Source organism: Vanrija pseudolonga, chromosome 1 (assembly GCF_020906515.1).
Source record: "Vanrija pseudolonga chromosome 1, complete sequence".
Taxonomy (NCBI): Eukaryota; Fungi; Basidiomycota; class Tremellomycetes; order Trichosporonales; family Trichosporonaceae; genus Vanrija; species Vanrija pseudolonga.
This window is the reverse complement of record NC_085849.1, coordinates 39810-53535: the sequence shown is the minus strand read 5'-3', so window position 1 is coordinate 53535 and position 13726 is coordinate 39810. Positions and strand designations below refer to the sequence as shown.

The 13726-nt window shown below is 61.0% G+C and overlaps 3 protein-coding genes across 3 annotated transcripts; 1 reads left to right on the top strand and 2 right to left on the bottom strand.

Annotated features, from left to right (window-relative positions):
• Positions 1-1075: 1075 nt before the first annotated feature.
• Positions 1076-2277, bottom strand: priA_0 (Protein priA; the record flags this gene model as incomplete). Its single annotated transcript, XM_062766440.1, has 3 exons — positions 2044-2277; positions 1850-1994; positions 1076-1812 (listed from the first exon to the last, which is right to left on the bottom strand). The coding sequence occupies exons 1-3, from the start codon at positions 2209-2211 to the stop codon at positions 1076-1078; spliced, it is 1050 nt and encodes a 349-aa protein (XP_062622424.1). The 5' UTR covers positions 2212-2277.
• Positions 2278-4909: 2632 nt separating this feature from the next.
• On the bottom strand, positions 4910-8626 carry pfk1_0 (ATP-dependent 6-phosphofructokinase). Its single transcript, XM_062766439.1, has 8 exons — positions 8320-8626; positions 8206-8236; positions 7553-8067; positions 7290-7512; positions 6816-7254; positions 6479-6768; positions 5770-6441; positions 4910-5723 (listed from the first exon to the last, which is right to left on the bottom strand). Exons 1-8 carry the CDS (start codon positions 8573-8575, stop codon positions 5189-5191), a joined length of 2961 nt encoding a protein of 986 aa, XP_062622423.1. The 5' UTR covers positions 8576-8626; the 3' UTR covers positions 4910-5188.
• A 4078-nt stretch (positions 8627-12704) lies between these two features.
• Positions 12705-13388, top strand: LOC62_01G000014 (uncharacterized protein; the record flags this gene model as incomplete). The annotated part of the gene is made up of 1 exon (XM_062766438.1): positions 12705-13388. The coding sequence occupies one exon, from the start codon at positions 12705-12707 to the stop codon at positions 13386-13388; it is 684 nt and encodes a 227-aa protein (XP_062622422.1).
• Between the last annotated feature and the right edge of the window lie 338 nt (positions 13389-13726).

Sequence of the window (13726 nt, the reverse complement as noted above, 5' to 3'; positions counted from 1 at the left end):
GTTCAGCAACGCGTCAGGGAAAACACTCGCGTCCATGGCGAGGGCTTCTTTCCGGCAGTGCCGAAGGGGTGCCGCCGGAAGGAGCGTACCCGACTTTGACATGACCCCCACACATGCCACACACCGATTCTAGCCGGTTCTTTGGATCGTCGGCAATGTGGGCAGGAACTCGCTCCACCCCTGCTCATGGCGATGTACCACCCAAGGTGAAGGCGCGACGGTCGCTAACATGGCATTTCAATAGGAACCAGTTGCCCGCATCTTTCGGCAGCGGCGGGCGCGATCGGCTGCGCAGTGATCTCCAGCTCTATGCAGCTCATGCATGGCCCTTCAATGTAACGCGCAGGTGGAGTCGTCCAAGCCCAATTGTCGACATGAGCGCACATTGCCGACGTGGAGCACTCATTCAGTGATAAGGAGGCTCCATTCAGCGGATGTGAAAGCCCGAGGTCAAGCTAGCGCACGCCAAGGGCGGGTGATCCTATGGAATGAGATGAGATGATTCAAGGCGTAGAGCATCTGCTGACGCGTCCTCTGGAAGAACCGCTGCATGTTCTGCGTGCACCTTGAACTGATATTCATTACTCACTCAGTAAGGGGGTGACCAAGAGGGGCGAGCTGTACCCAATTGAAGGTGTACAGGGCGAGGGGATCGTGGGGCAGCAGATCTCGCGTGGAAGCATCCAACAGCTCTGTATTGGGACATCGGTGACTGTCCCGTTCAGAGTCAAAACGCCTCGGACACAAATTGGAGGCGTCAAGTGGTGGCTGATGCCAAGGGATCCTCGATGTGGCACAATGGGCAATGTCGGTAGTAGTAGTAACCCTAGCAATATCCCTTTCAAGTGTGGCGGGCGACACGACCGCTCTTCCAAAGCCCAGCTTACTCGTGATGGATGCATGGATCGTGACATGACTGGGTATCATGGTTGGAGAGATGGATAGCCCGAAATCTATGCGAATTGAGATGGAAATACTAAAGAAAAGTAAAGTGTCCGCCAGCTTTCTGTAATGCTGGGCTCACGAGGAAAGAGGTTTGGGGATACAGTATTAGGTGAGGTCGTTTTGTTGTTTCTTAGATGCAGGCACCGTCGACAAGAGTGAAGCCACGTCGGCAGCGAGTGACAACACAGGAGCCGTGCCAGCACGAGGTTGCGCCCGGGAGGACGCCGGGGAGGGCAGTGCAGTCGGTGCCGGTGTAGGTCGAGTTGCTGCCATAGGCACCGTACGCGCAGCCGCCGCACGACTCGAGCTCCGAGTTGGTGTCGATGCACTCGTAGTCGGACGAGCCGGGGACGCGGCACGCAGACTTGCCCAATGGGCAGTAGGCGTCGCGCGCCGCCTCCTCAGCCAGGCGCATCTGCTCGGCATAGCGACGACGAACGGCGCCCGAGGCAATCACCTGAGCATAGTTGGAGAAGGCGTACGTCTTCGCGACAGAGAGGAGCCCGCTGGGAGTAGAGCCAGTCTCGTCGCCGCAGATCGCCGTGGCTCCTGAGGGGGCAGTGTTGGAGCAGGCACAGTCGTACTGTCCACCAGTGCGGCCGAGGAGGATGTTGAGGAGGTTGAGGAGAGACAGGAGCTGGTTGACGCCGCTGGCACGAATCGAAATGTACTTCTTGTTCTGGCACTGCGCCGATTTGAAGCACTGGTCGGCGGTGCTGACTGAGAACTGCGTGTTGTCGCTGGCAGGGAAGCCAGTGTCCTTGCTGCAGCCGCCAAAGGTGACGGTGCTTCCGCCGCGAATGTAGTCGACGCGTGTGCCGATGAGGTTGACAACAGTGGTAGTGCAGGTTCCCTGCGAGTCGGAACCTGCAAGTCAGCAAGGGTCAACACTGGGTGAACTCACCAGCAATGACAGCGTTGGGCGAGACACCAGTCGAGCTGCACCAGCAGGTACCCAGCAGCTGGGTCTGGTCATACGTCTTGAGGTCAAGCGAGAGACCCTTGGCGAAGATGGCAAAGTTGTACTGAGGGCTGTTTTGGCAGGTGGCCTGTGGAATTGTCAGAATGCTTGCTACAGGCAGCGATGTCCAGACTCACGATACAGTCGTTGCCGGTGAGCAGCTGCTGGACGAGGGTGTTGACAGTGCCCAGCACACCGGTGAGCAGGCCACCGACGAGACCGCCGACGGCGGCACACTCGACGAAGACGGCGGTGGCGCCGCTGAGGAGACCGATGGCGGCGAGGAGGAGGAGGAGCGACTTCATTGCTCCGCGGTGTGGTGGGGGTGAGGGCGGTGTTCTTGAGGGTTTGAGAGTCGAAGGGGAGGGGGGGGGGAGGGGGGGGGGGGTCGATGTTGATGAGAAAGAGAGCCTGCACCTCTAGAGTTAAGTACCCAAGTGCTACGTCCTTCGGAGCAAACACGACAGCCCATGCGGCCAACCAACGACGTCGAAAGCTTGTTCTTGGCCACGGGGATTGCTCGGCACTCAACGTAGCACATGAGTTGGTGCTCACAATGGCGTACTTCGAGACAAGAGACGCTGTGTCTCCTGGCACACCCTTGCCAAGCAGCCCCCTCGTTCCAACCCTCCCTCACGTTCGCACTCGTTACTCGATAACATGCTCTGCTGTCGCACGCGCTGCTCAGCTGGCCGCTGTTTGAGGCACTGGGGTGGCTGAAGCAGACACCTGTTGTTCCAAAGCAGCCACCTGTGACGCCCTTGCCTTGGTTTGGCAGGTACGGGGGGGTTGAGGGCAGGACAAGCTGCTGCTGCTGCTGCTGCTGCTGCTGCCTCACCGTAGCGAGCCCGCGTGGGGAGTCCCATGGACGTTGTGGCCGTCTTGTGAGGCGACGGTTCGGGGGTCGTTGCCCACAGCCGGCCGAGTCCCCGGCGCCCCCGGCACGCCCGGCGCCTCCGGCACGCAGGCGCACCTGGCGACGTCAGCAGCAGCCCACGACCCACCCAGGTCAAGGGCCCCGACGCGATGCGATGCGATGCCAGCACTTGTGCCACAGCGAGCATTAGGCGAGGCCTGGGGACTGGGGATCCGCGGCTTGGTATCAGGCGTCTGCACAATAGAATAGCTGGCGTTGCTGGGCGTCGTTATTTCAGTGTGGCGTCGTGCAGTGTGCCTCGTCGTCTCCTGCCAGGCTGCGAGCGTGTTATCCTTAAATGAGTTTATCATGGCGCTGGCCCTGATGCGCGTGGCGCTCTTGGAACGGCTGTCACAGGCACTGGGCTGCCGAGGGACGGCGTATTCTGGTTCTTTTCGAGCGCCGCACCTGCGCCTCTTGAGTCATATGGTCCTGCGCCTCGTCAGGGAGACGGACAAAGAGTGGCGTTCTTGTCCACAGGCTCACAGGCTCACCAAGCTCGGCGGTGCGGCAGATTAAACCCAATCTTCTCTACCCTATCCATGAATACAGACTGGTCAATAGTTCGCGCCGGTGACCGCGGTTGCTCTGTCTCGGTTCTCATCATTTTTGATTTTTTTCCGAGCTCGGTGCCGTGCCGTTCATGCGAGCCACACTCGCCGGCGGGGCCACGACTGCGCTTTCAGTATGGGTCACGCTACTGCATGTGTGCCGAGCCTTGCCTGTTACTCCGACGTGCGCACCAAACTCCGTCAATTGTGCATGCGTCGTTGTGTGACGCGACGCTATTCAGTCCTAACGACCCCGAGTGTGAGACAGTCGTGGCGGTGGGGTCACGGTGGTGGTGGTGGTGTCGCGTGCTGCTACAAGACGGAGGACGAATTACACGCATGCGTCACATATGTGCAACCGAGTCCCTCCGGCGCTTGTGTGCGGACGACTTGGGGTCCGCGGCATAACCGTGCCGGCCGGCCGTAGTCCGAAGAGCCGAGGGTCCGTCCGTATCTGGCAGGGTCGCGGATCCAAAAGACGAGCGGGCAGTGGTCGCGTCCTCCTTAGGCGGTGACAAGGACCTCGAGCTGCAGCGCACGCACGCACGGCCTGTCGTCCCCGTGCCTTGTCTACGCGCGCGTCAGTTAGGACGATCAGGGTGCCAGGACCCACAGACGTGTCAGGCTGACGTGCGGTCAGGGTTGTATGACCTTGCTTGTCTTTGGCGCAGCTGCGGTGTACCTTTGCTGTTCGTTCGTCATGTGCCTCTTTGACCCCTGACGCCACCCAAACTGCCTTGGACTTCGGCAACATGGACGCTGCCTTTTGTCTTGTCGAGTCGGCCATTACCCACTTACTACTGGCTGGTGTACAACAGGGGCAAAGCTATTGTCTCATGGAGTGGGGAGTGGGCGGACTTATTGTCCGCCAAGTCGCCGAGCGCACAACTGGTTCAGTCGCACCCCGCTGCGGGCAGGCACATGCGAGGTACTGTAGCAACACCTTCGTCGATTGCTCGCACCAATGCAGTCAACTTTGCCGAGGCGTCTACAGTCTTGAACCGAGAGCAAAACACACCGACCACCGACCCGGAGACCGACTTGGCAGGTTGGGGGGTCTCGACGTCTGTTGTCCTTTGTTTGTTGTGCCCTCGACGAGTGCTGCGCACCGATTGCACAGGGAATAGTCCCCGTCCACCTGTGGCGGCACTCTTTGGCTGTCGCCACAGACTAGGTCTCTATTGAATACCGGTCTATGCTTGTCGAGCATGCTTATGTCCGTCCAAGACCCAAATTCGGAAGGACGTGGGAGGCGGTGTTGCCTTTGTTTGGCAGTCGGGCCCTTGTCCGTCCGTGCAGCTGGCTCGACGTGGCTAGCCGCTAGGCCTTTGGCTGCCGAGCATCCCCGGCGTTTGGCATGTCGTTCAAGGATGCTGATAACAAGGCGTAACTCGGGGGCCGGTCAACACAACAACAATGTCCACGCGGCGCGGCTTAACAGCCCACGTCAGACATGCACCTTCCAAGGTTCCAAGAGTGTGTGGCTCATGGATGGCGTTCGATTGAGTCCGGCCTATGCACGATGCATCTGTGCGCCCAATGTCTCTCCTTGGCATCCTGCCCTCCACTCTGTTGACCCCGGAGGCGGTCAGGACCCTAATCAGCTAAGCCTGGCGACGTCATAGGGGGGAAGTGGCAATAGCACAAGGTTAGGTTGGTGCAGGAACTTTACTGCTGGGGGGCAAAAGAGCCCTTGGAGCAATGACAGCGAGGGACGTAGATTCACGTGATACAGTACATGGAGTTGGGCTATGGACTCACGACAGGTGCAGGACCCGAGCAGCAGTCGTTGTTGACGTTGTGGGCTCACCAGTCTTAGACATTAGGGGTCGGGTTCAAGTTTGGGACAGGGCAGTCGTCGTTGACTCCCGCAATCTGGTAACTGCCATAGCGGTGACGGACGGGGCGCTTGCGCTTGCTCTGGGCAAAGAGGCTGGTGACGAGACCGGTGCGGCCGCCAAGGATCTCGACCAGGCGCTTGATGTCGTACCACCACACGTCTTCGCCGCGGCGCAGCTTGACGTCGGTGTGCGAAATGACGTCCGACATCTTGGCGTACAGAATCTTGGAGCCTCTGACCGCAATCATGGCGGCCGTGTCGGTGGGCGGCAGGTCGGCCGTGCGGCGGCGGCCAGTGTAGTCCTGCGAGCGGGCGTGGGCGTGCTTCTCGAGGAACTTGACCGACAAGAGGGCCATGCGAGCCGCGCGCGTACGGTCCAGGGGCGATGGGACGAGACCCTGGAGCGTGTGGCCGAGCTGGGCCGAGCGGGCGTCAAAGAGGTCCTTGCCCTCCTCTTTGAGAACCTTGGTTACAAAGTCTGTCGTGTAAACACTCGATGATTTTTCCGACCTGGTCCCGGTGTTAGCTCTGTGTGGTGGTTGGCTTTGTGGCTTACCGCACAACAAGGCGCCCCTCTTGCTGTCCCTTCTCGTCTAGCTTGTAGCGTTCCTTGAGGAACTCGGCGTCCTCGAGCAGGGTCCGCAGGTTGATTCCCTCTTCTGGAGTGTAGACGAGCACTGCGCCGACGGCAAGAGCGCCGAGAGTTGCCAAGTAGCCACTCATTCCGCCCTGAGTCTCGACAACAAACACACGGTTGCGCGATGCCGACGCACTCTGCTTGATGGCATCGCACGCCGAAACGAGGACGTTGAGCGAGGTGTCAGAGCCCAGCGAGAAGTCGGTCAAGGGAACGTTGTTGGAAATGGTCGCGGGGATGTGAATGATGGGGATGTGCAGCGCAGGGTAGTCCTTGCGCGCCTTCTCCAGCATGGTCACGGCACTAAAGGCCTCAAAGCCGCCGATGAGGAGCAGGCCGTCAATCTTGTGACGCTGCAGCGCAGCGGCGATACCGCCCATGTCGACATTGGGCAACGTGCGGTTCGTGCCCAGCTCGGAGCCACCGCGGGTCGTCCAGTTGTCGACACGGAGCCAGGTGAGTTCCGTGATGTTGTCGTCGAGGAGACCCTCAAAGCCGTTGTGGATACCGAGAGGGGTGTGCGCACGTGCCAGACAGTATCTGACCGCCTGACGTGTCGCGGCATTCATGCCTCCTGCGGGAGCACCAACGCTGGCGAGGTCAGCATTGCCTCTTGTGTCAACCTCACTGGATGATGGCTAGGCGGAGTCTCTGACCCTCGGGAGCGTGGTCGGCCTGCGAAAGAGAGCTGCTGATCTTGAAGGCCTCAAGCATGTCCTGAAAGTCGGCATCACGGTACGAGATGGCTTTGGCAAAGTCCTTGTTCTCGATCGCTTCGGCAACGGCCTTTGTTTGCGCGACGGCTTCGAGCAGGGGCACCTTGGTGATCTTGTTCTCCTGAATGCCGATCATGTACGAAGGGGTTTCGGGCGTGGCCTCGAGCAGGGCCTCGACGGCCTTGACACCTTGGAGGGTTGCCTGAGACGTCAGCGCGGTGCTTCAAAGGCTGAGGCGGCGGCACCTACCAGAATGCGGTCAGCGGCCGACGGCTTGCCGCCGCGCTGCGTGTGGCCGAGGGTGGTGAGACGTGTGTCCAGCCCAAGGCGCTTGGTGAGGATGTCCTTGACATAGTCGCCCTTGATGGGCTTGAGGTTGGCGTCGAGCGCGCCCTCGGCGACAATGACAATGCTCTTGCGCTTACCGATCTGGCGGTGGTGATGGAGGACGCCGCACAGCTCCTCCTCCCAGTCGCCGCTGGGCGGGTCCTCGGGGATGAAGATGAAGTCGGCGCCCGTGGCGACACCTGCCATCAGAGCCAGCCAGCCGCAGTGCCTGCCCATGACCTCGATGACGAACGCTCTCGAGTGCGACGACGCCGTGGACGAAATAGAGTCGACAGCCTCGCAGATACGGTGCAGCGCAGTGTCGGCACCGATGGTCTGGTCCGTCATGGACATGTCGTTGCTACGCGTCAGCGGTATGCCCACACTGCTACCCACTCGATGGAGCCGACAAGGCCGACAATGTTGAGGTGCTGGTGCTCCTCAAACTGGTCGTCGGTGATAGTGCCGTTTGCGTGGAGCTCGCGGATGAGGTCCGGCCACTCGCCGCGCAGGACATCGGCACCTGTGAGCGAGCCGTCACCACCGCAGATGGCGAGGCAGTCAATGCCATACTTGATCAAGTTGTGTGTGGCCTTGAGACGTCCCTCGCGCGTACGGACTGTAGCTGTTAGCCCTCAATATGTAGCTTGCCCACTCACATGAAGGACAGCGAGACGACCCGATAAGAGTGCCGCCCTCGCCGAGCCAGCTGCGCGTGTCGTCCCAGCCCACGCGGACAATGTAGCGGTCCTTGAGCGAACGGCCATTGTCATCGACCTCATCCTCAATCGTAGGCGGGTGGTCGCTAAACGTCGCGGCCAGCTCGTCGGGGTCGCCCTCGCCCGCCCCGTCGCGGAGGAGGCCGCCGTAGCCAAACGACAGGGGCGCATCGGACAGTCTGGCGATCGCGTTCGGGTCCTTTGAGTCGAATGCCATCGGCGTCCAGGCATTCTGCGCGCTTGCTGACCCAAAGGGGTCGTCGGGGCGGTCGCTATTGTCCAGCGAGAGCTTGGACATCATCTGGCCAAAGCCCACGCTGCGGGGGTTGAGCGCAGCGTTGATGGCCGGCGAGGCGACGTTGGATGGGTGGCGCGACGACGCCGGCGTGGGCTCGGTCGCATTGCCGCGCACGAGGCCTTCCCAGCCCTCGCGGATGATGTACGCCTGGCAGCCGCTGCGGGTGGTCAGTTGTGTGTGGATGAGGAGGTATGGGGGGCGGTGGACGGCGAAATGGCCGACCGGGGGCGTTTCTTGGCATCACCAACGCCATGGACACCTTCTCACGCAGTCACCCGGGGCCGAATCCACTCACCGAGCAATGCCATAGCGGACGACGGCGCGCACTGCGGCCTGTCAGCTTCTTATCGCGAAGCGTGCCGCCTCCTGATAACAAGAGTGTCGTGGATCGGCAGCCATATCGACTCACCCGCAGCGTTCATGCCCGCCGAGTCGCCGCCCGATGTCAGCACAGCAATCTTCTTCGGTCCAGCGCTGTGATGCGCGGTGTGCGCACTGCTGGAGAACTGGACCGGCGAGCTCGAGCGGGGGAGTGAAGCGCGGTGCACGACTGGTGTCGCCTCGTCATGGTCGGCACCCTCGTGGTTTCCATTCGCCCCGGCACCGTTGGGCTGCGGCGTGCCAGAGCGCGGGGACTGTGTGTCAAATCCCAGCTGGGATGACATGGTTGTTTGGGACTGAAGAGTAGTAATGTGAGTTGGAGAGATGAAGCAAAGCAGTAAAGGATGAACAAGATAATATGGAAGGGAGGCTGCCCACCTGCCTGCCTTGCCTGCCTTGCCTGGGGATGGCTGCTGCTGCCGAGGACGAGCAGCGGCATTGGTCCCATGACGTGCGGCAGTTGAGGGCACATGCCGTCATTTTCCCCACTCGGCCGCCGCCGCCGTCGCCGCCGCGCTGCCTCTCTCTATGCCCCACCCTCTCATCCTCGTCGAGCGAGCCCGCCCTCGCTTGCATTCCACTGCTTGGCCCCCATGTGTCCATTCCCCATAGTGCCTTGCCGTCCAACATTGACAGACTGTGCATCGGGCATATGTGTCAAGACGACTTCTTGCTGACGCCCTGGTATGCACAGCACACCCACTCAGTGTGTGAGGAGCGAGGACGGGGTGGTCGCGCCGCTGAGCGTCAGCCCGCTTACCGCCAAGTACACGCTGCTTGACGAGCGATTGATCGACGCGTAGATCCACCAGACCCTCCAGGAGCCAGGAGATGCCCCGGAGACGTTGTTCACTCTCAATCGACCCGTCGCCATTGCCTCGGACCCCCTCCGACCACAGAGGCGCAGGCCGACTCTGGCGCGCGCCAAAAAGGTGCTCCGCATATGGGAAGTGCCCCGGGGCGCCAACGCCGGCGATGGTATCATCGCTGTCGGCTTTTGACCCACACGCCAGTTGGTTGCAGTTGGTCTGGTGAAGTGAGAACCATGCCGCCCATGTGCGTGCCCAGTTGAGATCCACGAGCGTGGCCGTCCACGTGCGAGTGTCCGGGCGTCTTGGCGCACCGGCCCCCGAGCGCCGTCGGGTCAGTCACGTTCGTTCCAAGGTCTCGCCACTGCACCACACCTGATGGGTAGTATAGCGTAGAGCCTACCTGTCACCACGACGACGACGGTGCGAAGGAAGTAATATCGGATAGTATCTCACTCTTGTACCATGATGTCTCGCTCGTCGTCGCCGATATGTGTGTGTGTGCATGAGATAGGCCGAGTCGCCAAGTCCACTCTCGCCGTCGACGGGTGCTGCACCCAGCCCCTCCTTTGGTCGCCAGTCATGCCTCCGCCAACGTCCAACGCTACTCTGTCTGATTCAAGCTCCCATGAGACCCAGGCGCATGCGTTCCCACTTCCTCGCACACGATCTCCAACCTCCTCATTGTGATCAACAACACTCAAGATGTGGGGAAGCACGTGATCCACCTGAGGTCCTGGTAACGAAGCCGAAGTTTGGTCCCACTCCTACAGCAACGAGTCGCGGTGTCAGGTGCCTTGAGGACCACAGGACGCGTGAGGGAGCTGCTAGCCAACAGACCAAACACGCGGCGTCACATCTGGTGCCCAGCTCAACATACCGTCAATCCGAAGGGATCTTTCAGCTCCTCAATAGGCAGTGAGACCTCCCCTCGAGGCGAAACGTTGGCGACCGACCGAGGGGCCGTTCCTCCCTCTCGTCACGTCGACATGGCTCCACTCCACCGTGGTCAATACCTAACACGATGCCCCGGCCTTCCGTAATGGTCTCTGACACTGTGCCTAGTACGCGGGGCCGTGCGTCTCTCCTCATTCGTGATCGAGATGAGTATACCCCACGCGTCGACGCGACTCTAGGCCTCCACCCCCAGATGAGCACTCCGACAGCGTTGCAGAGCGAGGAGATGAGTCTGTGCACGGCATTGGCTGAGATGAATCTACGGCCAGGATATTCAAGTCGGCAGACATCGGCAGACAGAGTGACCCGGCCCGGCGCCACCGTAAAGTACCCCCATACAAGGGCGGGACCCCAGCTCCTTGTTCGCGTGAGGAGGCTCGACCGAGGCGTTGTTGACCCGAATAGCCATGCCATTTCCCCTGAAGGCCTCATCTCTGCTCGTCGTGCGCGTGTGGGCACCCTCCACTCGGGGAAACGCGTTTCGGCAGTGAGAATGTTTGTGGATCGTGTTCGATAGAGTTTAACCCCGCTGAACGTGACCGACAACAGTGTTACTGGTCCAACTTGTGCATCGATCTGACCCAAGAACATGTTTGCCGGCCACGGCCCAGATCCAGGCCACGGCCGTAATCTTTAGAGTTTGAGACGAGACTGTCGGAGACGCCACTTGGAGATGGTTTGAGGAACCAGGCGTCGGTCCACATCCGTCGTGTAACATCTCGTCATGACGCGCGGCCGCCGCTGGCTTCAACGAGGGGTTTACAAGGGATAGTTGTAGCACGCTACTGGTTGTCAAGATAACATGTTGACCGAAACGACCATAATAACATCGGAGCCGCGCTCACGAAGAACAGTGTTGACCATGTTCCTCGCCAGCGAGGGCAAGGGGCTCCGACGCGTCACGACTTCTGCTGACTTGTTGACATCGCGCCAGTTCTGGAGAGCTGTGCAAGGCGAGGGGTCGTCCCAGGCGCATGTGGGTGAAGTATGCACTGGCTTTCCAAGGTACATAAGGCCCCGACGCGCCTGTCTTCAGCCCCACCCAACTTCTCGCCATGATCAGAATCCTCGCCATCCTGGTCGCTCTCCAGGCCTTGTTGGTTGCTGGCCGACCTCTTGTGCCACCGCGCAATCTCAATGTGGTCCTTCAACCAGACCAGGCAGACCTACTCAAGACTGCAGTCCTGCAGGGGCTCATGTGAGTCAACTGTATCCAGCTGCTCGTAAATGGAGCCTTATTGATAGCGATAGCGTCCCGCCCTCGGGTCCCGCTCCTCATGAACACAAGGACACAGTCGTCAATGCCAAGCGACAGGGATTCCAATGGACCATCCCGGCCAACGTCCCATTTGATCTCCGAGACGCCATCCGCGGGATATTTAATCAGAACGCGGTCTGGCCACCCACACAGGGCGACTTGCGCAACATTTTCGTCGACCTGAGGGCGCAGCTCCAAGGTCAGAAGAGCAGGGCGACCCGCGTGCAACTCCAGCGAGTATGGCGGCTTACGAACGGCGTTCGTGCCGTTATCCAGGCGACAATCGACGCTGGCAAGTTGCCGGCGGGCGTTACAACCACTGCCAGCAATTACGTGTTGGCACTCGAGGACCTCAGTAATTCGTATCGAAACTTCCTTAACATCTACAGGGTGTTTGATGGTCTGTCGCAGTTGCCCGAAGGGCCAAACACCACTGGGATGGAGGCCCCCGACTTCACGCCCGAGGCCCCCAATCAAGCCCCCAACCAAGGTCCCGCTCCGCAGGGAACACCGGACGCGCCGACGCCAAGCGCGCCGACGCCGACTGGCAACAATCCGCAGCCCACTCCCAACAACAATGACAACAACAACAATCCCGACAACACCAACAATCCTGACAACACCAACGGCAACACGAATGGTGGCGGCGGCGGCAATGCTCCGGTTGCTGGTGGCGTGCCGCCAGCCGGCGGGGCAACCCCTGGCGGAACACCTCCCCCCGGAGGCGGCAACACCCCGAGCCCAGGTGGTAGTACCCCTGGCGGCAACACTCCAGCTGGGGCCAACCCTGCTGGTGGTGCGGCCGCCGGCGGGGCAGGGGCCGCCGAGGGAGCTGGAGCAGGAGCGGCCGGAGTAGGCGTAGCTGCCTGCATCCTCTCCGGGAAGTGTACTCCTGGAGACAATAACGGTGGGATCAACGTGCCCGGTGGAGGCGGTGGCAGCGACAACAACAATAACAACAATAACAACAACAACAACAACGACAATAACATCAGTGGCAGCGGCAGCGAGCCGACGCAGGGGAATGACCAAGGCTCAGCACCCACGACTACACCTGAGCCGACCCCGTCTGCCGCTCCCCCGGAGTCATCCTCGGTGCAGCCCGCCCCCACTACGACCGAGGAACCCACAACCACTCAGGAACCTACCACCTCTTCTGAGCAGCCGTCCTCGACAGAGCAATCCTCCTCCGTCGAGCAGCCCACGTCCAGCGAGCAGCCCCCGCCGTCGACGTCTAGCGAAGCGCCCGCGCCACCCACTTCGTCACAGGAGCCAACCTCGACCGCCTCCCTGGAGCCGGGCGTGGAGGTGACCCAGTCGCCGACCACCCAGCCGCCGGAGACATCCTCGACATCTGAGCCCGCCCCAACGACGACCACTTCTATCGAGATGTGCAACGGCCGTCCCGAGGGCATGGTCCCGTTCTATGTTCCTTGCGGTGACATCCCACCTCCTACGACCACGCCGGCTCCCACCCTGGCACCAGCTGAAACCACCACGTCAGCCAACGGCGTGCAGCTGTGCAACAATGGTGCCCCCGATGGCATCCCCCATTGGGTGCCCTGTTCGCCCGGTGGTGGGTCCCCTGCCACAGAGTCGCCGTCGCCCACGCCTACCGAAGCTCCAGCGCCACCCGAGACAACCACCCAAAGCTCCAAGGAGCCCATCTACTTCTGTACCATTGGTGGCGTCAACCACGACATCGTGATACCGTGCGGCAAGGGTGGCCCGGGGGCGGGAGAGTACACCCCTCCTGCAGGACTCAACGCAGCACCATCCAATGCCACCATCAAGACAGCAGCCGTCACTAACTCGACGACGTCCGTCCAAGTCGTGCCCACCACCCCAACGCCCTCCGTCATAGCGACCGTATCGGTGAGCCCGATGACAACGGCGGTCCCATCCTCATCGTCATCTGCTGCGCCCACTGCGTCAGCAGCACCGGTCACCCAGTCTCCGACCCCAGTGTCGCCCGCGCCGAGCCCCTCAGTAACCACCAGCAAGCCTGGCAAGAAGAAGTGCCCGCCCCGCCGCCGTCACAAACGCGTGCCGCGGCCGGCGCCCCCCGGCTGATCGCCGAGATACCTGATTCTTCGCACCCGTTGTACCAAGCACAAGTTGTCAAGATACCCATTTCGTAGTGCGTTTGTAAAGCAGCGGGTCCTGGTGACGGCAAGACTTGAATGAAATGTTTCAGAAGCCTGGACGGATGGGTGAGGGAGCGGTGACCATCGGCTCAGACGTAATCCCTGCGGGGACTGAGGTTTGGCCACCACGCCTATAGCTTACCACCATGCATGCACGGCTGTATCTCCATTTCATACCCCAGCGGCCGCCGTTACCAGGCGCCGTTGCGTATGACTGCGAAGCCCCCGTCTGCGTGTCGCCTCACACTGACCGCGGCGAGTGCG